The sequence below is a fragment of the Vulpes vulpes genome, chromosome 12 (genome assembly GCF_048418805.1).
Source record: "Vulpes vulpes isolate BD-2025 chromosome 12, VulVul3, whole genome shotgun sequence".
In the NCBI taxonomy this organism is placed as follows: domain Eukaryota; kingdom Metazoa; phylum Chordata; class Mammalia; order Carnivora; family Canidae; genus Vulpes; species Vulpes vulpes.
In genome coordinates this window covers 36,126,510-36,153,539 of record NC_132791.1, presented here as the reverse complement: position 1 = coordinate 36,153,539, position 27,030 = coordinate 36,126,510, and the positions used below count along the sequence as shown (strand labels likewise).

At 36.8% G+C, this 27,030-nt stretch overlaps 1 protein-coding gene across 3 annotated transcripts in view; it reads left to right on the top strand.

The window, feature by feature from the left end:
- ADAMTSL1 (ADAMTS like 1) overlaps positions 1 to 27,030 on the top strand; it is an 871,496-nt gene that overhangs the window by 572,304 nt on the left and 272,162 nt on the right. For all 3 annotated transcript variants that reach the window (XM_072728197.1, XM_072728199.1, XM_072728198.1), the window contains one exon: positions 8,897 to 9,133. In XM_072728197.1, coding sequence (XP_072584298.1) covers positions 8,897 to 9,133 — 237 coding nt within the window. The remainder of the gene's footprint in view (positions 1 to 8,896; positions 9,134 to 27,030) is intronic.

The window sequence follows — 27,030 nt, the reverse complement described above, 5'->3', positions numbered from 1 at the left end:
ATTGTTCAAAGGAGAAAAAATAAAAGCACTGAAATAAAAGCTACCCAAAGGAAAAAAAATGAACTTTTAAAACTAAATGTTTTAAATGTTTTTACTTAGATCAGCTCTCCGATGCCTGGAGTCATTAAAAACTAGCCAGGCAAAGCATTTGTTTTCAGATAACAAGCTCTAATCGAGTAAGTAGGGTGTGGTTAATGATTTATTATATCATACATTTTGAATCTCTTATGTCTGGACCTGAATAACACACTGGAATAGTTTAGAGCTATTTTATATACCTGTAACCAGTATTCACTTAGTAGGCATAGAATAGGGCACACCCAAAGCTTGAATAAACTAGAGAGTTCCATATTATTTTACAGGGTCACAAATCTGTAAAGATGTTCTTTTATGGAGCATAAACCTGATCCATAGTAAAGCATTAAAATGGTTAATGATTAATTTTTGTAGGGATGTATTTCCCTTAAATATATGATTTTCCAAGAGTGTTGACAGTTTGGAAGGGGAATAAAGAAAATCTGCAAATCTTTTACACTAGGAAAAAAAAGAGAACAAAAACAAGGACTTTAAAAATATATCTTGTATATATGAAAGTCTAGTGTCCCAAGAAAGTCTGTTGGCATTTTCAAAAAGGAGGAAGAATGAGCCAAGAATGGCCTCTACCTACTATAGCACCACCCTCCAGAATCGACCCCATTTTCTGTTCTTTGCACTCACAATGATGTGTTAGAGATTTAAATATTATGCTCTTGAAATATAATAGAATTGTCTCCATACAGACTGTCTAGACAGGGCAGGGATGTCTGTTTAATTTCATTTTACGTAGCAGCTAACAGTCTTTTACAAATAAATGCTTTTGATGACGATGTTGATGTTACTATAAGCAGGTGGCCAAAATTTGGGGGGATAAAGCTTGATACCTTAACATTAGCACTTTATAGTGCATGCATATAACATGGAGTGCTATATAAAATTTACAAATGTCTGGCTATTTATTGAATAATAAATAATTTCAGCACATTTTATGTTTCTTAATATTACCTTGTTAAATTTGTTTATGTGGAGGAGGAAATATCAATCTGCCTATTCAGAAAACAGGCTAGAATCCCTACTCACTTTTCCTAGTGTCTGAAATGCACAAGTATTCTTGTACATTTGTATTTTAAAGAAAAAAATTAGATGTCCCATGAATGAGAAAGCCAACAAGAATTAGATTTCCTGCAAGATTTGAAAAAATAGAAGTGGAGTTTCTACAATGAAAAATAGCACCTCTGTTCCATTTATTTAATGTTAGACACTCATTCTTTCAACAAATACTTGAGTCCTCGTATATAAGAGTGAGCCAGTCAAAGATTCCTGTCCTTCTGGAACTTATGCTTTAGTGGAATGAGACAGGCAATTAAAAATGAGCATGATAAAGAAGTAAATTATATGGCATACTTGAATGTGATTAAGTGTGATGAAAAAAAAAGACCAAAGTTGAGAGGAGAAAGAAGAATCGGAATCAGTAGTGGGAGGGGATATTGCGGTTTTACAGAGAGTACTGGGTTTAGGTCTATTTGAGAAGATGATATGTGAGCAAAAACTTGATGGAGGTGAGGTAATTATCCATTTGGAATCTGAGCAAAGAAAATGCCAGGCAGAGGGAGTAGATAAGGCTTGTGTCCTAGGGTAAGAGCATTCCTGTAGTGTCCAAGAGAGAGCTGGAATCCAGTGTGGCTGGAGCCAGGTGAGTAATGAAGACAATAGGAGGTGATGGGGCCAGATCTTCACCTCCATCCGAGATGAAGATTTTGTCTTTTAGCTGAGTGAAGTGGGGAGCCATTACAAAGTCGTAGCAGAAAGTTTACACAATGTGCTTTATGCTTTAATAAGCTCATTCTGGCTGCTGCATTGGCAAAAGTCTCTAAGAGAGCAAGGGCAGAAGACAGGTGATTAGTTAGGAGAGACTATGGTGGTAGTGCAGGTAACATGATGGTAGTTCAGACTGGGTTGTGCTCAGATTCTGCACACTTTGTCTATATAAGTAATCTTTCCGAATGGATTAGATGTGTCAAGGATGACTCTAAGGCAGTGGGTCATAAAGCATGGTCATCAAACTAGTAACACCAGAATCCCCAGGGAACTTGTTAGAAATGCATATTCTTGGGCCTCACCCCAGATCTACTAAATCAGAAACTCTGGAGGGTGAGCCTCTGCAACCTTGGGTTTTTCACAAGCCCTCCAGGTGACTCTGATGCATCCTCAAGTTTGAGAACCTGAGAAAAGGGTAGAGTTGACTGTGACTGGGCAGGATCTGGGGAGGGAACAGATTTGGGCAGAGGAAAAGGATCAGGGGTTCAGATTTGGACATAGGGAGTTTGTGATGTCCTCAACATCCAGATGCTAAGGAAGCCCTTGTATATTAAAGCCTGAAGCTCAGGAGAGGAATCTGAGTTGGAAATAAAAACTGAAACATTGGTTATGTTTCAGTACCATGTGAGATGGTATTTCATATTTTTTTATGGTATTTCACCGTAACTCTGGGTTTTTTATGTGTTTCCTTATGATTATCTTTGTAATTTTAATTTTTATATTTTATTTCATTTAAAGTTTGTTAATATACAGTGCAATATTGGTTTCTGGAGTAGAATTCAGAGATTTATCACTTACATACAACACACAGTGCTCATTCACAATAAGTGCCCTCTTTAATACCTATCGCTCATCTAGCCCATCCCCTACCCACCTCTCTCCATCAACCCTCAGCTTTTTCTCTATTATAAAGAGTCACTTATGACTTGTTTTCCTCTCTCCTATTTCCCCCCCTTCCCATATGTCCATCTGTTTTCTTTCTTAAATTTCACATATGAGTGAGGTCATATGGTATTTACCTTTCTCTGACGACTTATTTCACTTAGCATAATACCCTCTAGCTCCATTTGCATCATTGCAAATGGCAAGATTTCATTCTTTTTCATGGCTGAATAATATTCCATTGCACACACACACACACACACACACACACACAACCACTCCTTTATCCATTCATCAGTCAATAGACATCTGGGCTCTCTCCATACTTACCTGACAGGGGAGATACCATTTTCACTTTAACTTTGAATAAAAGAAGCAGAAAGCCAAGTAATAGAGACAAAAATATATAAACGAGGCAGCCTGCCATCTATTTAAGTGTGCTAAGAGATTTGAGAGCTTTGGGAGTATGTTTTCCAGAGCCTCCATCCATTTATTGTGAAGGAAACTTGTAATCTTTTTCTATTTTACCATGTACTTTGAGAATTCCTAATATTTCAAGGGCAAAACTTAGAACTAGTAAGATTCTCTAAAGTCATCAAGTAGCTGAGAAATTTCTATCTATGTTTTTATCATGAATAGCAGTCCCAAATTGCTGGCAAATGGAGCAAATGCCTTACTAAGCAACTCTGTTTTCTTGCATAGCAACTTTCATGAGGAGTGAGTGCTTAGGGCAGGGTGAAGGAGAGAGAAAAGATTCAGAAGAACAGTGGCAAGATAGGGAAGTACAGTAGGAAGCAAAGATTTTTTTTTCCATTACTACAGTTCATGTGGCCACCCAAATGCGCTTTGCAGTGTTTTCTTGATATTATCAAGTATGAATAGTGTCTCTGTAAATAGAACCACAGAATCAGAATATGGCACTCATATATGTTCACTGAAATAGCAAAAATTAGCAGAGAAGGCCAACCAATGAAGGACAGAGGTAAAGCAGAGACATGTCCCTCTGGAAAGAAAATGTCTTCTTTACAAAGAGAGAAAATACAGAAAAAGTCATGCTTCTCCTGATACTGAATCTATCTTCTGTATATTTTTTCAAAAACCATTTTAAAGGCCTTTCAGGCGCTCCCACCTTAACTGCTGAGATAGAATCTTTTACATTTCACCCAGTGAGTAAACTCTGGAAAGCCTAACTCTCTTTCATCCCACAATGTAATCTGATCCACCTATCATCATCAGGGGACATCTGGGATCCATCTTATCTTTCCCACTGGCTAGTTGATTAACCAGAAAGTGTTTTGAATTGGATTCATCTATGGCAGAACTCCATGGACTTTATGAATTATAATGGGAGCAAATAAAAGGTCAGACTATATTTCTGTGCTTTTAAAGGAGAAAATTCTGCTATGGTTCAGAATGACTGCTTAAAAATTGGAAAACTATTATATTGTATTAGTGGCTAAATACAGTAACTCATGGGATCATCTGACTATTTAAAATAAAATATATTTTTTTCAGAGTGAGGAAGTCCTAACTCAGGAACCTGACACACAGTTGTTAATCCACAAGCATACGACAGTTAATTGGAAATAGACAGAAGGCCAAGGAAAGTGTTCGATTGCTCTTTCTTCCTCCATTTCTACTAGATGGTATTTCTAGAGACATAAGAGAGGCTGGAAGGGAAGGATCTTTAATCCAGTGCATCCTTCTCACACCATGTTTCTTGCCAGGTTCTTGTGTTTTGCCAGGGACATGTGTTTTGTTCAGTTAGCCACTAGAATTTTTGGTAATTTTCATTGTTTGTGTCATTACTATCTATAAGCCAGGTTCAATGCATAAATATATAAGTAATTGATTTGTTTTCTTCTTTGTTTTAATTATCCCCATTGAAAATTCATGATTTCTACTACTAAGGCTTTATATATACAAAATCACATTGCATATATCCAATACATGCTACATTCAGGACAACCTAAGGAAAACCACATCTCATGGGCAGCACTGATGACCTATGGTATCATAAAGCATATTTCCAGAAGCTAATATTTCAAGGAGGATGCCCAGGATAAGACATTAAATATTTTCCAAAGCAATTAGGACATCAGTTTCTAAATCTGATTTCTAAGAATATTAGGAAGGATGGTGGTCTCTTGAACCAAATTATAATTAAAAACTAAAAATTTTGTACACGGTGGATCTCTATACAAATGAGAGCTGTTCTGTTGCAATTATTATGATCATACTGGTGGGACAAGAAGCTGTGATGACTGTGCTTGAGTTTCCATTCCTGCAGCTGGGTGATCCCAGATGTATCAGGGGTTCAATGAGGGTCTTGAACTATGCTTGAGATGTTTTGGGTTCAACAAAGAAGCTTTTGCCAAATCCTTCTTCCCTTAATTTTTAAACATGTGTATTTCAAGGGAAATTTGATTCATATGTTTCTGATTCATTTACACTTAAATCATCAAAATGTTATTTTGTAAGAGCTATTTGATGTCCAAGAAGCTTTCTGAACCTGTTTTATAAGTCCTCTTAAGTCCTTTTTCTTAAAACAGGAAGTTGCATTTTGCCAAGTACAAATAAACTAAAACATTAAAAAGGTTCAAGTTCAGTTTCCAGCTCTGAACTCCAGGTTTTAAGTACATTCTCAATTTAGCAAAATGTATTTTCCCACCTCTACAAAAATATGGGTGGAAGAAAAGACAGTGATGATAAAAATGAATAAAGGTATTCCCGAGCATTTATTTTTCTTAGAGACATTTCTCCAGTTGTGAAAGTTTATAATATCTATAAAAGGTACTCTTGCAGCTGTTAGCTACAGGTCGGTTGAGAACAGGACCATCAGTCTGCTCCTTGATTCTCTGTTGACTGTGTTACAGAAGAAAAAAAACCTAAAAGTGTTAATATTTTAACTTTTTACTTATTTTACCTTTGAGTGCCTTTGAGCCTTATTTATTTTAGCAAAGATGGGAAGACTCAACACATTTGGTTGAATAGAAGGGACTCTAAGAGGTTCTGCAGTTTTATGTCTGTACTAAGACTATGTAACATCAATTTAAAAATATAACTGACACTCCTCTCAGAATTGGATAAATGCAGAAAATGATCTCTGGTTCATACTAAGAGGTCTCTTAATTATATACTACTCTCATGACTTCAATGCAGAGGTCATTCAGCCTGACCCTGTAATTCCCTTACAGCTGATTCACTTTCATTTCTAGAAAAGGGAGGAAAAGGTTAATTATGAGAGGGGTTGGTGAACATTCTAAACAACTTACCCCAACTTTCTGCTTTCTTTTGTATTACTGAGAAATCAGGTGATTCTTGGGATGACAGGTATGATGCAACTGAAAACACTTCAACATCATTAATAAGGAGTGCCTCAGTTGATTGAACATCCAACTCTTGAATTTGGCTCAGGTCATGATCTCAGGGTCATGAGATCAAGTCCCCTGTCAGATTCTGCACTCATGGGGGAGTCTGCTTGAGATTCCCTCTCTCCTTCTCCCTCTGCCCTGCCTCCCCCACTCATGTTCTCTCTCTCTCTTCCTGGCTTTCTCTCCTTCAAAAACAAACAAAAAATAAACATTATTAACTAACCTATCAGTTCTGCTCTGGGAGCTCACATACAGGGTCCACCAGGGAAACATGCTGATCATAGATAGCAGGTTATTTTAACAGTCTCTGTTGTAGCTCAAATGGGGGAACTTTAGGAAGAGAATGTGTAGACTGGCGGACAATGTTCATTCATAGGTTTATTTCAAGACAGAAGTAAGTAAGTGAGGTCTAAGCAGAGACTGGTAGGATTTGTAAACAAGTTGTGGTCTTGTTTTTAATGTGAGCCTGTGACAGGTGACTGTTAAAAATCTGTCTTCACTCCTATTTTGGAACACATGGTCTGAAAGGAGCTAGCATTAAAACATTTAAATTCAGAGAATCTGTGTTACCAACATACAACTAACCTGTTGTGTGATTCATAACATAGTTTTGTAGGGTGTGGTTTTTGTTTTATTTCTCATGATGAATAACTAATTATCACAAAAGACAAAGTATAACACATGCTTATTGATTGATCTTTAAAAATTTTAAACTGTTGCCTATCATTTACAAAATTAATAAGTAATGAATTTTAAATACACTTTTCTCAGGCAATATTTGAAATCACTTAAGCCTCGTTGGGTAGTGATGGGTATTATATTTATAAATTATTTTTTCTTTAATACTATGTTTTCATTCACTCCAAGAACATATATGATACTAGCAGTAAACTACCTTTGAGATATTATATTATACTTTAAGCTATTTTATGTTCATCTTAAGTAAGTGTTTAAGTGCTTATCCACCATCTTGCCTAGAAAGAATTTATGCTGCTCCAAATATTAAAATCTTATATGGGGTCCCTGGGTGGTGCAGCAGTTTGGCGCCTGCCTTTGGCCCAGGGCGCGATCCTGGAGACCCGGGATCGAATCCCACATGGGGCTCCCAGTGCATGGAGCCTGCTTCTCCCTCTGCCTATGTCTCTGCCTCTCTCTCTCTCTCTCTCTCTCTCTCTCTCTGTGACTATCATAAATAAAGAAAAATTGAAAAAAAATAAAATCTTATACGCTACTTAATGGTACCACTAAAGTTTGGGGGAAAAAGTCAGGAATTCCATTTTAAGAAATAGAGTAATACTATCCTCACAATGCTTCTTTAAATGTAAAGAGGTTTTCAGAGAAAGAAACCTTATTCTATGTAGAACCCTCAAAAATTATGATGTAGTAACCAAGACATGCTAAAGGCCACATCCAAGCCTCTATTTGAGATTTTTAAAAATTATAGTTAAAACCTTTCAACACATGGATTCTTTTTAAAAAAAGATTTTATTTACTTATCTGAGAGAGAGAGAGAGAGAGAAAGCACCAGCAGGAGGAGGGGCAGAGGCAGAGGGAGAAGCAGGCTCCCCACTGAGCAAGGAGCCCTATGTGGGGCTCAATCCCAGGACCCTTGGTCATGACTTGAGCTGAAGGCAAATGCTTAAATGACTGAGGCATCCAGGTGTCCCAATAAATAGATATTCTATAATATCCCATAGTAAATCCTAATCTGAACATGTGGAGAATGAAATAAATGTATCCAAAAGCCTTTTCGAGGGATAGGTGATGCTTGCCTTTTTAAAGTTGAGTATCATTTGCTTTCACTAAAATGTATCGTGTTTTAGATAATAGCCATCATGAGTTATAGTTTTAATTTTAAAATGCCCTTTATAAAATATACATTTAAAACATTTTTATTTTCCACTGGTCTCTGCCAATGTGATTTAAAATTTAAATTCAGAGGATCTCATTATTCTCCAGCTTTTTCTCTTCAGTGGCTTCATTGAATAATCATAGTAATAGCTACCATGTACTGTCTTCATTATGCCAGTATTTAGCTGACATAAGCCCAGGAAATTCTCACAGTGACCTTGAGGGCTGAGTAGTATTATTACCTCTCATCTGAACAAAAGGAAACCTAGTCTCAGAGAGACCCCTCTATCACAGCCTTGCTCCCATCTGAGAAGTCCAAACCTTTCTGCTCTGCTGTGTTGCGAAAGAAATTAAGATATAAATGCTCTTTTCTCTTTTTTTGTCCCCCCATATTTAATTCTAGATGCTGTGCAAAGTTTTGTACAAACAGTCCTACAAAAATGTTTGAATGAAATTATCATAACTTTATGCTGCGAGTTGCTATAGTCTTGTCATAGGTTTCATTATTAGAACTGAAAGCAACAGGCATGTGTTTGACTAACCCTCTGGCTTCAGTAAGTTCTACTTAAGTTACACGGAAATCAAAATCGTATTTCATTGTAGAGGGATCCATGGATCATTCAACATCTTTCAGAAAATATATTTCAAGCTGACAACTTTCCCAACTAATATCAATTAGATCGATCTCAAGCTGATGACTTTTCCATTTATTTCAATCCAAAAATATATTTCAAGGTGATTACTTTCTCAAATCTTTACACTTTTCACGGCCAAAGAATCATATGATTGATTCTCAGATGTTATGGGAGTGTCCATCTGTAACAATCAGGACATTTGTTTTGTTGTCTAAGATTTTGACAAACCACATAGCTGCTCCAGTTTTCTGTTTGGGCTACCCTCTTAACCTGTATGTGCCTCCTTCCTTTCTTTTCCAGGACTGCCCACCAGAAGCAGGCGATTTCCGAGCTCAGCAATGCTCAGCTCACAATGATGTCAAGCACCATGGCCAGTTTTATGAATGGCTTCCTGTGTCTAATGACCCTGACAACCCATGTTCACTCAAATGCCAAGCCAAAGGAACAACCTTGGTTGTTGAACTAGCACCTAAAGTCTTAGATGGGACTCGATGCTACACAGAATCTTTGGATATGTGCATCAGTGGTTTGTGCCAAGTAAGTGCTGACTTCTTTCCATTCTATTTTTCCAGAGGGTCCTAGTGTCTTTGAGTAAATAGCTTTTGGATAGTCCTGCTATCTCAATCATCCAGCTTTACTTTTTCTAGAATTTATAAAGGATGATAGATTTGAAAATTGAGGTTTACTTGCAGTTGAAACTACAAATGTTGTAGTTTGTGTTAAGGAAAAGAGGTCTAGAATTGTTTTTTCATTCTTTGAGTCTCAGCTGAATATGAAAGGCTAAAAGTTCTTGAGTGTGTGTGTCAGTTTTGTATTAGACTCCGAAACTACTTCTACCTTGGTTATCACTGAAATGTATTTGTATGTGCCTATGGGGTGTATGTGTGTTTCTGTGTGAAATTGGAGGCATCAGTTTTCATTTACTTAGAGTTGCTGAATCACTTGGGTAAGATTTACTCTAAAATCTCCAAGTAAACTCTGGGCAAACTTATTTCTTCATTATTGTAACTCTGATTTTGTTGAAAGCTTGGGCAAACTAATGAAAGGCATGGCAGTGTGAGTTAAGGTCAGATTTCATCCAGGCAAGTCTTTAAAATAGGGATAGTGAAGACGTTTGATTTCTGGTGTCAATTTATCAGTTAGGTAGGGGGTTAGTAAAAAGAGAGAGGTAGTGTATATGATGTATTTGCCAGCTTTATATTAAAATCGACTCTGGATTAGGATGACTAGCCTAGTTTTTGGAGCAAGCAGTTGCTATAATTTCCTATGTGCTATACCTGACCATATACTTTTTTATTTCACTAAGTACACATTTTGAGGATCTTTGCCTCTCCCAAAACAATACTGGTTGAAATTTTTCTCTCCCCAGAATCTCTAATAGCTAGCAATAAAAGAAAAAACATAAAATATATTTCAGTAATTTGTTGTTTCAAATCCACGTTTGTTTAAAACCTAAACCTATATTCTTATATAAAAGGAATAACTGTAATGTGAATTACTACAAGAAATTTGAGGTGTCCTGCATGATTTTCTGTATATGAGAGATGAGACAGACATGCTAAACCTTCATAAAATCTAAAATCATGAGACAGGGAAATTGTGGCATGTCCAAGCACTTCTCAGGAGGATAGAAATGTTGTATACATCTCAGCAGATTACTTTATATATAAGAGATATGTAAATTTCAGATACAAATATGAGTATAGAATCTTACTATTTTAGATATAGGAAAAGCCTAAGATATTATCTATTCAATATCCTAAAAAGGCATATATTTGAATATTGCTTGTGATATTGGGTGCTTGCTTCCTTCTCTGGGATTTTCAGTGGTATCAAAATGGAATTATGAAATCTGTAAAAGCTTTGGGAATAATAGAGGATTGTAAAGCAAATGCATATAAAAAAGAGGCTGTGTTGTAGGGAATGGCAAATAAGATAATAATAATACTTTATGTGTGTTTACTATTGGAGTAAAGCCAGACAGATTTCCATTTTATAAATGAAAAAAAAAAAAAAAAACAGAGTAATTCCATGGTTTTCTGAAAGTTACATGATTGAACTTGAAATGGGACTAAATTTCTGGTCTCCAAAGCTGTTTGTATTCTATTACACTGATGAATGGACCAAAATAAACAAGACAGGTCAGCAAATTAGGTTTCATTTATTTCTGTGGCATGGGAGTTCAACGTGGCCTCTTTCTTTCCTAGACTAATCCTGCCAGCTGGCTTCATATATGTTGGCAACTGAGAAGGAATCGTATCTCAGAAGTAAAAGAATGAATTTTATATAAGTAAATATGGAGTACTAGTGCTGGACATTTGGTTACAAGTATAAGCAAGCAAACCTCCTTTACTTCAATTCTTATGAGTCTGACTTGTTAGATTTGGGGTGGGGTGATAAATGTAAATTAGAGAGTATCTGAAAAGAATATCTGAAAAGCAATAGCATGGTACAGGAGATGAAATAACACAGGTTGCATCTGGGCACTAACACACAGTTTGGCTAGAGATCAGCCCCCACCCCCCTCGCCCCCCACCAGAATGCAGTAAGAAGACAGAGAGGTAGTTTGGGAGAAAATCATGGATGCTTGAATGGCAGACATGACTATGGCGAATAGTAGGTGGCCAAGAAAGTGTTTTAGAGGAGAAGAGACCTAATCATAGCTCTGCTTTAGAAAGATTAATATAGCTACAGTTGTAGGACTTTGAAGTACAAGGTCCTAAAGCCAAGGACTCCAGCTGAAAGGAGACCTGTAGAGCAGCCAAGGTGAGGCGAAGTATGAGTCTGGGTTAGGGCAGTGACAGCAAGGAAGTAGTAAGAAAACTAAGCCTAAAACCAGGAAGGAGTTTTCATTTTGATCAAAACTAGGACAGAGGGTAGAGAGCAATAAATCAAATTAATCATTCTCAAGGGATCAAAATCTACAACTTAATATGAATTTGTAATGGATATAATTCTGGATCCTTGCTACCATTACTGTGATAAGCCTGTATTTTCATGATTAAAGCCTTCTTCAGTTTTATAAAAAGAAAAGGAAGGGACAAATGATAGCAAGATGATAGAGAAATAAAGATGGAATATTTAAATGCAATGTATACATTTTTCAAAGGACAAGAATAAAGTTAGTCATGATAAGAAAAGCACTCATTACTATTTAAATACATGCATTCTATTCTACTTAGAAAAAAATCCTTTATTTAGCTTGTATCTATGTATTGGTGATTCATATTTTCAGTCTTTGATAAGAAACATTAAGAAAAGGCTATATTTTCCTAATTTTTGAAAATGTCAATTTTTGAAAAGTGTGAAGTTTTTCACATTGAACAGCTTCTCCTGGTTTCCTGAAAAAAAAAAATCACCTTCTCTGCTCTATTTCCCCTTCTCTTCCATTTCTATCACATTTGTTGGGGGATTCTTAGCACTTTCTCTGGCTATGTTTTTGCCTTAAAATAACTTTTTTGGCAAGCTGTTTCAAATATTTTTGATGCTGGACAGATATAAATTATAAACTCTAAGGAAGCTAATGTCTACCTTTGGACAGAGCCTTGCTTTGATAGCAAATGACTGTATAACAACAGAGACTTGTCATTTTAAGTACTAATTACTTCAGTTATACTGTTTAATACTCAAGAACCACTTCCTCAACCTGCCCTTTAACTATTAAACTATTAAGTACAACTGTGGAGTCCTTGCCCTTTAGAGCCAGGAGATACCTTAGCAATCCATAGAGGAGGAAACTGAGACTGGAAACTGTCCCAAGGTCATGATTGAGTGGGTTGTCTGTCTTTGTTGTGTTATTTGCATTAGGAAAATTCTAGAATCATCAGCATTTATAATAATATCTTATTCTTAGTAATATTAGAGCATCCTATTAGGCAGTATACTCACTCTAGTAGTAGTGGTAATACTAATCATAAAATAAGTTCTATTTTTGAGTGACTACCACATCTAGGCATTTTATGTCTATTTTTTTCTAATATAATTGACCCTCAAACAGCATGGGTTCAAACTCTGTGAGTCCATTTATACATGGATTTTCTAATAAATACATTAGAAAAATTTTGGAGATTTGCAACCATTTGAAAAAACTCACAGATAAATTAGGTGGCCTAGGAATATAAAAAATTTTAAGGAAATGTTATGTCCTGAATGCATGAAATATTTGTAAATGAAGTCTATTTTATCACTTACCTAAGGCACAAATCTATTATAAAAGTTAAAATTTATCAAAACTTATACACACAAACACAAATTATACAATATCTCTTCATTTTTGATATTGAGTGTTAGTAATACCTACATCACCTACAGTGTTTTGTGTCAGTAAGGCAATATTGTTGTAGACGTTTCATCTTATAAACAGGTGACATAAACTTACTATATTGATAAATGCAGTACAGCACTGAAAAGGGATTTTCCTTATGATTTTTTAACATTTCCTTTTCCTTAGCTTACTTTATTATAGGGATACAGTACATAATACATATAACACATGAAATATTTGTTAATCAACTTTATATTATTGGTAAGGCTTCTAGTCAAGAGTAGGCTCTAAGTAGTTATGTTTTTGGAGAGTCAAATGTTACACGTGGATTTTCAACAGCACAGGGGATGAATACCTCTAAAGTTTGAATTGTCCAGGGTCAACTGTATTTACAACTCTACATATTAGGCAGCATCTTCATTTCACAGATAAAGAACTAAGACTCTGCTATAGCACTAGCCCAGAGGCATTACGTTCTGTCTGACTCTAAAGCTCCTGCTCCTCTTATAAAGCTAGGTGGACAGGAACCATCCAATGTTCACCAATGGTTCCCAAACTAGGCTGCATACCAGAATCACTTGGAGAGCTCTTAAAAGATCCAACTCTTAGTCCTCATCCCCCAGAAACTCAGATTTATTAGTTTTCTGTATATAGAACACTCTCCTTATGATCCTTTGTTTGACTAGATTTATGAACCACTTATAGGTTGAAAAGCAGACAGGATTTAAAGTCAAAGGACATGGATTAGAATCTGGCTCTTCTTTTATAATCTTGACCAGCCTTCCTGAATTCTATTTTTCAGTCTGTGGGAAATAAGATTGTCTCGCAGACTGTTGAACACTGAGATAATTCATGTAAAAATGCTTAACTGCATAACACTATGGAAATACAGAATATCCTGAACATTTTAACTTGCAAAATATATTGAAGTTGTGGTTCCCCTTATGATATATCATACCCCTGTAACAATTCAAAAAGGTTCTGGAAGGATAGAAAGTAAGCAATTCTTGTTCTGCTAAGAACATCAAATAAGCAAAGGAGAACTTTCATCATGTACTTCACCATCATCATTTCATAACTGAAATGTTAACAAGGACATAGTAAGAACCTGATTTCAGAATCAAGGACCATACTTTAATTTGAATATACTTTGCCTTATGAGAAAGTTACTACTCTGTACTTAGGGTTTTTTTTCCCTCCAGAGCACAGAAATTGTTGCAGTGCTTCACAGACCAGCATTTGGAAAACACTGTCTTTGAGATCTAGTCCAGCCCAGGGAAATATTGCTACTAGGTATGATTTTCCCAGGATCTTACAGCCCGTTAATGGTAGGCTAGAGGTCAGAGAATGTCAGTGTTTATCAACATTTTTTACTATGCTCCCTGTGTAATTTCATCAGCATATCCCATGGGCCAAGATTTTGTTCAGCTTTAACACTATCATTTATACATGAAAACAAACAGGTTTAGTGAATATATCTTTTCAAACCAAACTTCTCCTTTTCCCTCCTGCCCTAGAATCTGATCCTTGTTCCTGACAGGTCATCATCGTATTGCTGTCCCTCTCCACCTGAAATACTGGGATTTTCATTTGCTTGTTGTCATTCAAAATTAGATGAAGTTGGAGATAAGACAGATCTGGGGCAAGAAGGGGGGCGGTGGGGGGCAACATTTGTCATCCTGTGAATAGTTAGGAGCAAAGTCTCTGGAGTCAGACTGCCTGGTTCTAATTTAGGCTTCACAACTCATCGGTATGTGACTTGGAGCAAGTTCCTATGTCTCAGCTTCCTCATCTGCAAAATGAGGCTAAGATTTGTAACTACCTGATAGGACTACCATGAGGACTACCATGAGGACTAAGTAACCAAATGTTTAAAGTGCTTACTATAAGCTTGATAAATCCTAGCCTGTAGTAGCAGTGTAGTAATCACAGTAGTAGTAGTAATAGTAGTAGTAGTAGTAGTAGTAGTAGTAGTAGTAGTAGTAGTAGTAGAAGTAGTAAGTGGTACCCAAATTACTCCTTGCCATTGACTTTTTCTCTTTTTGAATGCATGGTTTAATGCAGTTATACATACAAAAGGGGATACCACTTCCCAATGAATGAACAGACCTTCTGTTAATTTCCTATTGCAACCTTCTTTTACTAATAGCTCCACATTGTACCATTATCAACTCCTGATCCAGGGTAGTGAATTGCATCCTGTCCAGAGTTAATGAGCCATCACAAATAGGATCAGCTCTATTAGTACTGCTGTTATTCATTTATTTTCATTATCCAAATTGCCCCATTTATATTTGCTATAAAGCACAAAGCTGGTTTCTGTTTTAAATGTATAAAAGTGAGTAGCATAACTTTACAGATAGAACATCTGCTGCTGTTAAAAATAATTTTGAGGTTATTTTGAAGTCACATTCATAAAAGTGTACTTTATATCTATAATTAATGAAATTCATCAGTTGACACCTAATATGTGTATATCAAAGACAAAATGCCATTATAACCAGCTCCTTTGTAATGAATCTACATATTTATAATATTGCTTATTGCTATGTTAGAAAATAAACCATTTCAAAAAGGAAGAGAAGAATTTCTTTTAAAGTAATGCCTTATAGAATATTGTTTTTAAATGAATAATACAATTTAAAAATAAGCTGTAAATTGGATCATGGAGTTTTGACATCTGTACTATGGCAACATTACAATGAGCCGTGCTTCTAACAAAGAAGTTCTTTCCATTTTTAATAACTCCTGTGGTGAGTAGTTAGAAGTGAATTAAGTGGAATGATTATTTCTCCATCTCTGTCTGTGACCTAAGTCACTAGTATCAAATGTCTACCAGTTATTCTAGGTGGTGATGTCAGAAACAAGGAGTTAACCGTTTTCCTTCTGTGTTTTTAAATCGACTTCCATGTGGAAGCATGGTGTTACTTAAAAGATAAAATGTGCATTCTTTCTTTCTATCCCCTTTGCAGAATACAATACAAATTTACTTCTTACTAGTTAAATTTTGGCAAGTTACTTAGTTTCTGAACATTATTCATTTCTTCTCTCAAAAACTACTAGATGTTGGGTACTGAGGATGCAAAGTTAACTAAGATCTCTTCCCTCCGAGTGATACCTTTGTAGGGTTACTGTGAAAAATTCAGTTACTTTTCTAAAAAAAATCATTAATTTAACAAATATTTACTTAAGAATTACCAGTGTTTTTGCTCGATGCTGAAGATAGATGAATGGAAAGAGAAGAAAAAAACAGTCTCTGAATTTACACTCTGATGAGAGATATGACAAATAATACAGAAAATTACACTATCATCACAATACTACATGTCCCTCTCTGAATACAAAAAGTACCCTTGAGTCACCAGATTATATTCTCACTGTAAGTAGGGTGTTCTTTGTAAAATACAGATTTGGTTTCATTTCTTATCTGCTCAAATCATTTCAGTTGCATTCTTTTGCATCAGCGTAAAGAAAAACCAATTTCTTTTCTTTTTAAAAATATTTAATTTGTTTATTCATGAGAGACACAGAAAGAGAGGCAGAGACATAGGCAGAGGGAGAAGCAGGCTCCCTGCGGGAAGCTGATGTGGGACTCAATCCAAGGACCTTGGGACCATGCCCTGAGCTCAAGATAGATACTCAACCACTGAGCCACCCAGGCATCCCAACCCAAATTTCTTATATTGGGTTTCTCTACTGGGTCACTTACAACAACAGAAATTTAGTCTCTCACAGTTCTAGAAGCTAGAATTCCAAAATCCATGTGTCCTCAGAGCCATGGTTCCTCTGAGACTCTGGGTCAAATCTCGTTGCCTTTTCCTAGCTTCTAATAGATGGCCTTCATCTTCCCAGGGCCATTTTCTCTCTCTGCCTACCTCTTTGTCTTTACATGGCCTTCTCCTGATGTCTCTGGTTTTGCTTCTTATAAGATCACCAGAAATATGGGATCAGAGCCCATTCCAATTGAGCATGACCTCATCTTAATTTGGTTATTTCTACAAAGAGGCTCTTTCCAAATAAGATCACATTCACAGGTAACAGGGTGAGGGAACAGTGAAAGACTTAAGTATCTTTTTGGGAGACACAATTCAACCCACAATAGCATGCATCCCTGTTAATTTGAAAGTAGTGCAAACATCTACATAGATACATACACATATATCCATATATACATAAATTTTTAATAGTGTGTAGGAGCCACAATGAGGGAAATTTAGACTGTGGTAAATAGGCGGAATATTTAACCAAGACACAAGATCAAAGAATGCCCAGAGGAGAACTGAAAATGCTCTAACCAGTGCCTAGACTGAAGGGATAAAGAACTAAAGAGAATGTCAGGGCCTATGTCATGAAGAGACATGAAATGTTTAGTAAGAAGATTGGGGACTTGTAGTGTTGAGGGCAAAAGAGTGCCTTTGAAATAATTCAGGCAGGTGAAAGATAAGGGAAGATGTGTATTTCAGAAAGGTACTCTATCTTTGGTGAGAGCAATAGATTGGAAGAGGGCAAAAATTGGTAGTGGGATGAGGAGAGATTTTAATACAAATTAGAGTTAGAATTCATGGACTTGGTGACTTGGTTAAATGCAGCAGGAGAGAAAAATTGAGAGCTGAAGATAATGCCTGGTTTTCTAGTTTGAGCAATGTGTGGTGCTGCCATTCATTGAAATGAAACACAGGAAAAGAGTCACGCATTGGTTTGGAGCAGGGATGAGCGATGAGAAGAAAACGCATGCACAGTGTACTGTCTGTCCTGTGATATTCACTCAGTGACTTTGCATCCTTCCTCCCTCCCTCTTAACTCTGTCTTCTTAATGAAAGGTGTGTTTCCATTAAGTTTGTATAGTCATAGGCCTACTTGGGCATGATTAAAAATTTGTCAGGTTAACCTTTTCTGTGATCATGCACCAGTTAGGTGACAAGTCAAACTAAATATTTGTCTCTTTCAGGAAAAACTGAAGTCAAACTAGTGTGTAGCATTTTGAAGTTCCTCAAGGTATCCTTTCTCTTTGAAGAGCTTAGAGATATTAAAGCGACATTCCATAGGTCCTCATTCATCTCATGATATTTCCTTCCTGCCATCCCAGTGAGGTCTGTTTTTTATTCATGTATCCTGTCTACTCATAGAAAACATTTCTCTATTATATGGGAATTTTTTTCCATCTTGATATTCAGTTTGTGAGGTTGGAAACCTTTCTTCCTATAGCATATATAGGAAAGCTTTTTTGAATGTTATATCCATTTAATTTTTCCGTTGAAATTAAGCATGGGCTGGGAAAGACAGGATTGATTTTGTTTTCCCAAAGAGATTCAGCTAAGTAGATGAAGACAGAGTAAATCTAACGTAGAAAAAAATTTCAAATTTTATCCTTTTTGGTGCTATATAATCTGCAGAGTACACTGTACATATCAGCACGTGCTTCTTGTGCCAATTCTTTGGGATGTCTTTATCATTTCCATTTCATAACTGAGGGGATTGAGGCTCATAGAAGTTCATACAACCAGAAACAGGCAAAGCTACATTTCAAATCCCATCATCTCTATTGTATGTCACTCCATCGTCTGGGAAAAGATATTCTAACAGTGAAGCATAATATCAGTAAAGATACCTCTTTGCTATTAGGTGTATGACTGTCTATTGCTCAGATAAGGAACTCTTTGGCCTGGGAATTCTGTGTTCCATTAAATGAAAGCTCCACTAGGATCTGGCAACTTTCTTGATCCATCCTATGATGCCTTGTTTCACAGATGATTCTTTGGACCACTTCCTTGCAAAAATACTAAATGTGCTAAATTTTACCTACGTATCTTTAAGAGTGTTTCACTATTGTTAGTGACTAAAAAGTGCAAGGTTCCCCAAGACTACCATCACTTTTCACACCAGCTTCAAGTTTGGTATCTCTGAGACTACCCTCAGGTTTGATAATTCACTGTAAAGACCCACAGAGCTTATTGAAAGCTGTTATAGTTACAGTTTGTTACAGCAAAAGAATAGTACAGCTACCTTGGAAAACAGTCTGGCAGTTCCTCAAAATGTTCAACAGAGTTACCATATGAACAAGCAATTCCACTCTTGGGTACAGACCCAAGAGAAAAACACACAAAAAAATTGTACCCAATAATTTATAACATTATTCATAATAGCTAAATAGCAGAAAACGACCCAAATGGCCATCACCTGATGAATGGATAAATTAAATGTGGTCCGTCTATATGGAATATTATTCTACAATTAAAAGGAATGAATTTACTGATACATGCTATAACATGAATGAACTTTCAGAGCAATATGCTAAGTGAAAGAAGCCAGTCACAAAAGGCCACATATTCTATTATTGCATTTCTATGAAATGTCCAGAATAGGCAATTCTATCAAGACAAAAATTAAATTAGGGGTTGCCTAATGGGGAGCAACTGCTAATGAGCATGAGCTTTCTTTTGGGGGTAATAAGGATGTTCTAAACAGACTTTAGTGATGGTTTCACAATTCTGTGAATGTACTAAATAAAACAATTAAATTGTATACTTTAAATGGATGGATATTATGGTATGCGAATTATACCTCAAGAAAGATGTTTTTTAGATATGGTTCAGAAGTCTATGAACTAAATCTAAAGACTGTTATCTTGAAGAGTGATCTGATCTAACTCTTTGGCAGAGTTATTATGACTAATCCATTAGTCTACGTGGGTGTCCCCTTCATTCATTATTGTTCTAAGAAGTGATTTCTGACCCTAAGTATTTATATGTATTAAAACTGATTTAGAAACTGGCACATAACAGGTTTTTAATGAATATACACTGAATGAATGGATACTGATATTAAGCTGGAAGTTGGGACAGCCCTGGTAGCGCCGCCTTTGGCCTGGGGTGTGATCCTGGAGACCCGGGATGGAGTCCCACATTGGGCTCCCTGTGTGGAGCCTGCTTCTGCCTCTGCCTGTGTCTCTGCCTCTCTCTCTCTCTCTGTCATGAATAAATAAATATAATCTTTAAAAAATTTTAGCTGGAAGTTGCACATCTTTCCTTTCTTTTTTATGGGAAATAAGTTTGTACTTAAGGTCTTTTTCTTTCATTGTAAATTCTCAACCAAGCATTATTTGCTTAGGGGTATCAGATATTAACACTGCTACTTAATTCACTGAGTGATTTCACAGAAAGCAGAACTGAAAAGACAACTTAAAATCTTGCAGTATGATCCTTCTATTATATGTGTGAGATATTTGAGATCTAGAGAAGTTCAATCAAATTTTTAATTAGGGCTGCCGTGTGGTGCTGAATTATACTCAATGGGAATATGAAGACACTCATGATCCCTGCCTTCAAGAGGCTTACAGCCTTAAGTTGATGAGGCTCAAACATGAATAATTATAATTAGCAGCAGCATGTGGAGGGAGGAAGAACTTGGGTTTTGGACTCGAACACAAGTCTGAAGTCTGACTTCTAAACTTTTACTATCTGTGTGATCATGGAGTAATTTATCAGGTTCTTTAAGCCTCATTTTTCTCGCCCATAAAAAAAGAGATAATAATGCCTAATATTAATAAGAACTGGTTTTTACTGAGCAACTTACATGCTGGGCACTGTGTTGTGCAAGCACTTTGTGTATGTTATCTCCTTGAATCCTCACGTAAACCAATGGTGGTGGGGGGTGCATATTCCTACCATTTTTATGGAGGAAGGAAATGAGGCTTAGTGAGATTAAGTATTGTTGACTCATTCCATTTATTGAGCATCTAAGGTGAGGCATCTCGCTAGAAACAATATACTCCATGTACAGAATGCGATGGGAGCAGGTAGGAGGAGTGGTGGATCTCAGTTTTGAGGAGGTTGGAAGGTCTTGATTTCCCTCGTCATGTTGCCCTCTTCCCTGGTACCCAGTGTCCTACAGGGAAACATTGTAGGTGAATTAATATTAATTCCCTTCTCTTGCACCTGTTATTCTCTTGTTTACTTTATCTTTATATTAATCATCATGACCATCTAGTCAGTTAAATTAAGACCCCACCCCTACTACTGACTGGCAAACACTGTATCCAAATCATTCTTTGTGTTTTGCCATTAATTTGCTCAATATAAGACAGTTGCATGGACAGATCAACAACTCAATAAATCTCTGTGTTGACTATTTTTGTCTCCTGATGACCAAACCCTCCCTAAATCACACATATTATTCATTCTAAATGTCTTTTTTATCTTTTAATTTATTTGGGTCTTGTTCTCATATCCTTGAGGCTGTGAAGCAATGTCCATTTGTGTAAGTTTATTTTTTTTTGTTTTATGATATTAGGCTAGAAATACTTTAGAATTTAGGGTCTCCTGCCATCCATTCTTTATTTACCATGGCTTAGGAGATGGCCCATATCCACCCAGAACCTTTGCCATCAACATAACTGTTGATTTGCTTAGTACATCACCCAGATTCTCTGGATGAACTCTCATTGCTGAAGCCCTTAGATCTTTCCTGGGATTAAACTCACAATATGCAAAGGCCATAAATATCAATCAGGATTCCAGTGTGAGGTAGTTTCTTTCCCAGATATATATTAGAAAATAGGTCTGGAGATTGTTTTCTCCTATAGGATGTTCCATGGCTAAGCTAGATGATCTCCACACACAGTTTTAATTAGTTCAATTCTCTCCATAGATAAGTTTTAGGTCATAAAATGCTAGTCTTCCCAGAAACTTGAAATGTAAGGTTTAAGTGTATGAGAAATTTGTAAGATTTGAAACTTTGCCTTAGGTTTTACAAAAAAAAAAAAAAAAAGTTAGGTCAGAATAGCAAAGTAAAATTCAGGAAGCCGTTTTGAAACGGAGTGTCTGAAGACACTTCCTATAATTGTTTAAAAATGAAAGGCAATTAGTAAGTAATTATATGCTGGCTGATTGGCATATTTCCAAGGAAATATCAAGAAAAAGGCATAATTTTTAAAATGTTGTAGCTACTTTAATTGTCAAAATTCTTAATAAAAACAATTTAAAGCATTAGATACCTTCCAGATTATGAGCCGTGAACATAATTTTACCCAAGTTTTAACGTACTCATGGTTGCCAAAGACCCTCTTGGAACACTCCTAGGAAGGGCAGCTTGCCAGCATTAGGAAAATCCACCCAGGCACCTAAAATTAGTGTAATATACCCCACCTGTCCTTTCGAGTGCTTTTTGGTTAGACTGCCTTGAGGAGCTCAAATCAAGAAAGGTACAAAGTGTTTTTCCTGTGAGATGCCTATTTGCAATCCAAGGGAACACTTAAGAATCTGAAAAATCTAGACAGAAAGGCAAGAAATGATTGGTGTGGTTAATAGAACAGAGAGGCCAAGACAAATTCAAAGGCCTTGGGAAATATTTTGAACCTGTACGAAAAGCTAATCACGTAACAATGGCTTTGAAAGAAGCTTGGAGATCACTAGCTCCTCATTCTGTTTTTGAAAATACTGAGCATCAGAGTAGGCATGTGACTTACCCAAGATCTCCGAACAGGCAAGTGATGGTAGTTCAAACTTGGAGGGCTTCTGGTTCCAAGTCCAGTGCTCTTTAATCCGTATTAAGTACAAGTTCTTTTTGTGCTTTTATGTGCTTTTATATGATTTTAAGAACCTTTAGAGTTTAAAGCATTCTTTTGAATTAGACTATTCATTTTGTTAGTCTCTTTTACCATTATTGAGTACATTTCAGTCCCTGAGCTAAATTTCTCTCCCTTGTGGCCAAATTATCACAGAACATTCCACTCACTTAAAAATAGTTGTACTATAAAAGAAAATACAAGTGGAAAACCGTGCCAACAATAAACATTTTTAAAAAACTTCACACACACTGCTTCCATTCCTGCAGAAATGCCAAGTGCAAACCTACTGCACCTGCAGGCTATGGCAATCACACAGTGGCCAGGACCTGGTGACTGGCTAGTCCCTTATGCCCTTAGGTTTATGATTTAATTTGAATACAACTTTAGTTTCTTTTGCCAGCAGAGTTACAGGTGATTTAAAGAAACAAGTATTTTAGGGTAAGAGTGGGGAGGAGGAGTGGGCTGGTAAAGGAGGCTTGGGAACTAGTGGCAAAGTCACATTAAAATGAAAGAATGTAACCAGTGTATCATTTTCCCAAGCTCTCACCTCCTGCATTCTTGACTACTGTCCTTCTCTTTGTCTGCTAGGGTTCTCCCGGTAGGGAGAAGTTCTCCCCTCTGAGTGACTCTCAGCTTCTAAGGCAGAAACTTCAGTATCATTGATGGTTAATAGAAAGACTTGTTAATTTGATTCTCCCAATTGATTCTCCCATCCATACAACAGGGTTTTTTAATTGAGTAACATTGTCTGTGCAGCCATTTCCACTCCAGATTTTTATGTGACCTAGCTAGGGAAGGATTTTTTTCTTCTTTTTATGAAGAGTGTTTGCAAGGGCATGCTTTGCTTGGGTAAGGGATACAATTTGGCTTGGTAAAGCAAAGACATACTCAATGGTGACATGAATGCAGCTCTTCTGGCCTCTGCCCTCTCCTTCCCCCACATGTACCTGGGGAGACAGGCATGTGCTTAGCAGGAAGTAGGATCCCACCAGATCAGAGGAACGCTGAGTTTCTTCATGCACAGGCTTTTTTTTTTAATCCAGAGAAACATTTTTATGATCATTTAACACATGCTTTCTTAGGCAGCGTGTATGTAGAATGGTTTCATTGGGCCTATGTAGATCTAGCCTGGTATTTTCCCAAGTATTCTCCAGGTTTCTCTCTAATTTGGAGTATAGTTTTAGTTTTCTACCCAGGTGATTTTCGTAGCTCTAAAGCAGAGGTTGCAAACTAGCAATCCTTCAGCCAAATACATCCCCCACTGACAACTTTTATTCAGTGCATGTAGTGTTTTTTTGTAAAAATTTGAATTCGTTGCCAGTATGGAAATATATTTCTGATAAAGCTTCTGATTCACAACATATCCTTTAAGAAATCAGATCTGCAACATGACAACCATTTGATAAAGCTGAGTAGTTGCTGCAGCTTTGAGATGACATGGACACTTCCAGTCCCCTTTCTCTACCTGCATAGGCTAGACTCTGCAGCTATGTGTATCTCTGACTCTCCCCCAAAGGATATATAGTCTAGATGTTTCTAAGGGCAAGGGGAAAGAATTAGTGATTATCATGGTAATTGTAAGAAGAATAAAATAATCCATCCCATAAACTGTGCACAAACCATGCCAGACCCTGTGCAAAGTACTTGACCTGCCATTTTAACCTCACATGGACACCATCTATAACCCAAAGGGTTAGTTTGCTGCCCTAAGGTCATATAACTTGTGAGTGGCTGAGTTAGGATTTGAACAGGGATGTGTCACACTTTAAGACTTGTACTTTTCATTTTATCATAACCATCTTGCAGAATCATACCTTCCTCCCAAGTAACCCTTCCTGAATTTCAGACCTATAAGCATATACAACTGGATGCCAAAAATTGGGGGCCCTATGCATCACTAGTTTTCCAGCTTCTGTCAGGAAGAGGCAAAGGGAGAAACTTGGTTCTCACTGGCAAAGCTTCTACCCTGATTTTTGTCCTCTACCTGAGGAATAGCTCAGATGCTAAAGCATGAAGCCATTCTCTTGGATAAAAGGAACTCTCGGGAAAATTTATTTTAAGTTTATTTGAGGCCACATTAAAGGCTTTAAAAAGAACATTTGAATACAAGGAAGGAGCACTTACTCAAGTGTTTTAAAACCTTAAGATAGGAAAAAATGCACATAACCTGTTCTGATGGTTATTTTAAAAGGAAAAAATGAAATTTCCTATACTTGAAATTACATATCTTATTTATGTTATCTTTCTTCCCCTTGATTCCAGCCTTGTATGATCTTTAAAGGTTACTGCTTTTTAAATCTAGAATGTTGTTGATTTACTATTGGTTTCCTTTGACATTATTTTCCTTCACTTCCACTTCTTTTCTATGGAAGTTCTCAAAACCTTTAACTCCTTTGATTTTTTTTCTCTCCCCTCTTACAAATGCTCTACAAATACATCTTAACAAAGTTTCCTCCTATACACTTAGTTTCAGGATAGGAAAACATATGCCCCCTCCTAGCAAAATCTATATCCCTCTTTTCTTTTGGTTACAAGCAATAGAAATGCATTCAGTTCAATCAAAATCCAAAAGTGAGATTATTGAAAGTATAGGATCAGTGATAGAAATATCAACTATTTATTCTGAAAACCAGTTACTGAGAATTTAAGATCAAAGGATAAGCCAAGGGCCAGACTTTAGGAAGCACAGGAACTATGGAAGCTTTAAGGTCCTCAGCATAGGTCAAAGATAGATAGCATAAATAGAAGAACGACTTCTGTCTTTCTCTGTTCTAGTCACTTTTTTTAAATCCCAGGGAAGACAATCCGGTCTAGTCTAGGTGATTCTATTATTAAAAAGATAAGCCATGGCTAGGGGATGGAACAATGAATACAATCGTGGGCCACTGGGGACTTCTTAGGGATGCTATCTATGTATGACTGTGGATGTGGTGACAGTTTCATAAATTTTTATTTGCTTGTCTCTTTCTAAGTCAGGGATTCAGTCTGCACAACAGTAGATTTTATTGTGTGTGAAGCTTCTGCGAGATATAGTGACAGTATTGACATAGGCTCTTAGTTAAAAGCCTAGAACTTTAGTTGTTTAGAGATTCAGTCTGAGAAATATCCCAGACCTTTTCCTGTAATAGGAAATGATTTCCTAAAGCAATAGTTCTGTAAGTTGCATTAACATTCTACCATGTTCCATGATTATTAGTGATTTTCACAGGGTCCTACAGTGTGAGCTCGTGCATAAAAAAAAAAATGTCCTTCCTGGTTATAAATAGATATGATTTTGCTACTGCCTGCTGCCTGTGAGAGAATAGGTACCCCCTGAGTTTTTCTGTTCCCTGGACAGGAGGTGCATCTTTCATCCTTTAGTGGGTGAATCTGATGGGCTGGAAATGCTCAGAAGTTAATATTGATAGACAAGCCATGGAAAACCTCTGTCTTGGTTCATCCTAAAATCTTTTTGTACTAGGACAAGATGAACCTTCTGCTGCAAACATGAGCCTTCTCTCTTCTTCAGCCAAAAGTTCGCCAGGGTTCAAACAATGCTTTAATGGATTCCAGCAAGACTTCTGTGGGGCTTTAAGGAAGAAGTTTCTGGTGTGCAGCCTGGAGGAATGTGTCTAGCACAGTACCAGCACTAGAATCAGGACCCACCTGGCTTCAAGCCCCAGGCCAGCCTTCTAGTCTGCTTCCGATTTGGGGGGGCGGGGGGGGGATAGACTTGGCAGCTTGCCTTTATTGTTCCAAAGTAGTGCTGCCATTCCTTAGTTCACAGCTCACATCTCACCTCCTCCATCAACCCTTCCCAGGCTGATGAGAAACCAGTCCCATCTGTACCCCAAAGCTAGTACATAAGACCTTTTATTCTCCCATTCAAGCAAATAGAGACAGACAATTCTCGGTTGTCCACACTGATAAAGGAGTATGTTCCTGTAGATAATCTGTTATTATATCTAGCCTGTCGAGACTTTTCTTCCTCATAGAGAGGTGTTTGACACATGGAGATACGTAGGTCAGACATTGAAGAACAGCAAGAATAGGCAGTTGACGAAGGGCACAACCAATGTGTTCACTGTGGTGAATTCTGTTTTTGATACCTGCTCTCTGAATAATCCCATCTTCCTTCTTTATCTTAGACTAGTGGGCAACTTCAGAGAGAGCAAAATAAGTCACTTGAATAATGAATAATAATATTTCTATGTAAAATGAGAGCTCCATTTTGAGTTTTAAAGAAGAGCAGAGAATCATTTAAAAAACACACAGTAACATCTACTTTCTGGCCTTTTTCATTTCTTCAGCTTCCACAGCCATATTTGTTGTTATAATCAATGGTAGTGAGAGCTTCTCCTGTTGGTAAACTTTAAGAGCTTTACATTCTTGTAATGAATTCTCATAAGCTTGTAGAGGTGTGATTGGAACCATATTACAGAAGAAACCAGGACATCGAGAGATGTGAGAACATGGGCAAGGTCATGCAACTAATAAGTAACAGAGCTTGCGTTCAAATTCAAATCCCTCTGATTCCAAAGCTACTACACTATACCATACTATAATACTCTGTACTATATACTACACTACACATATTATATTACCCTATACTATATTATACTACAC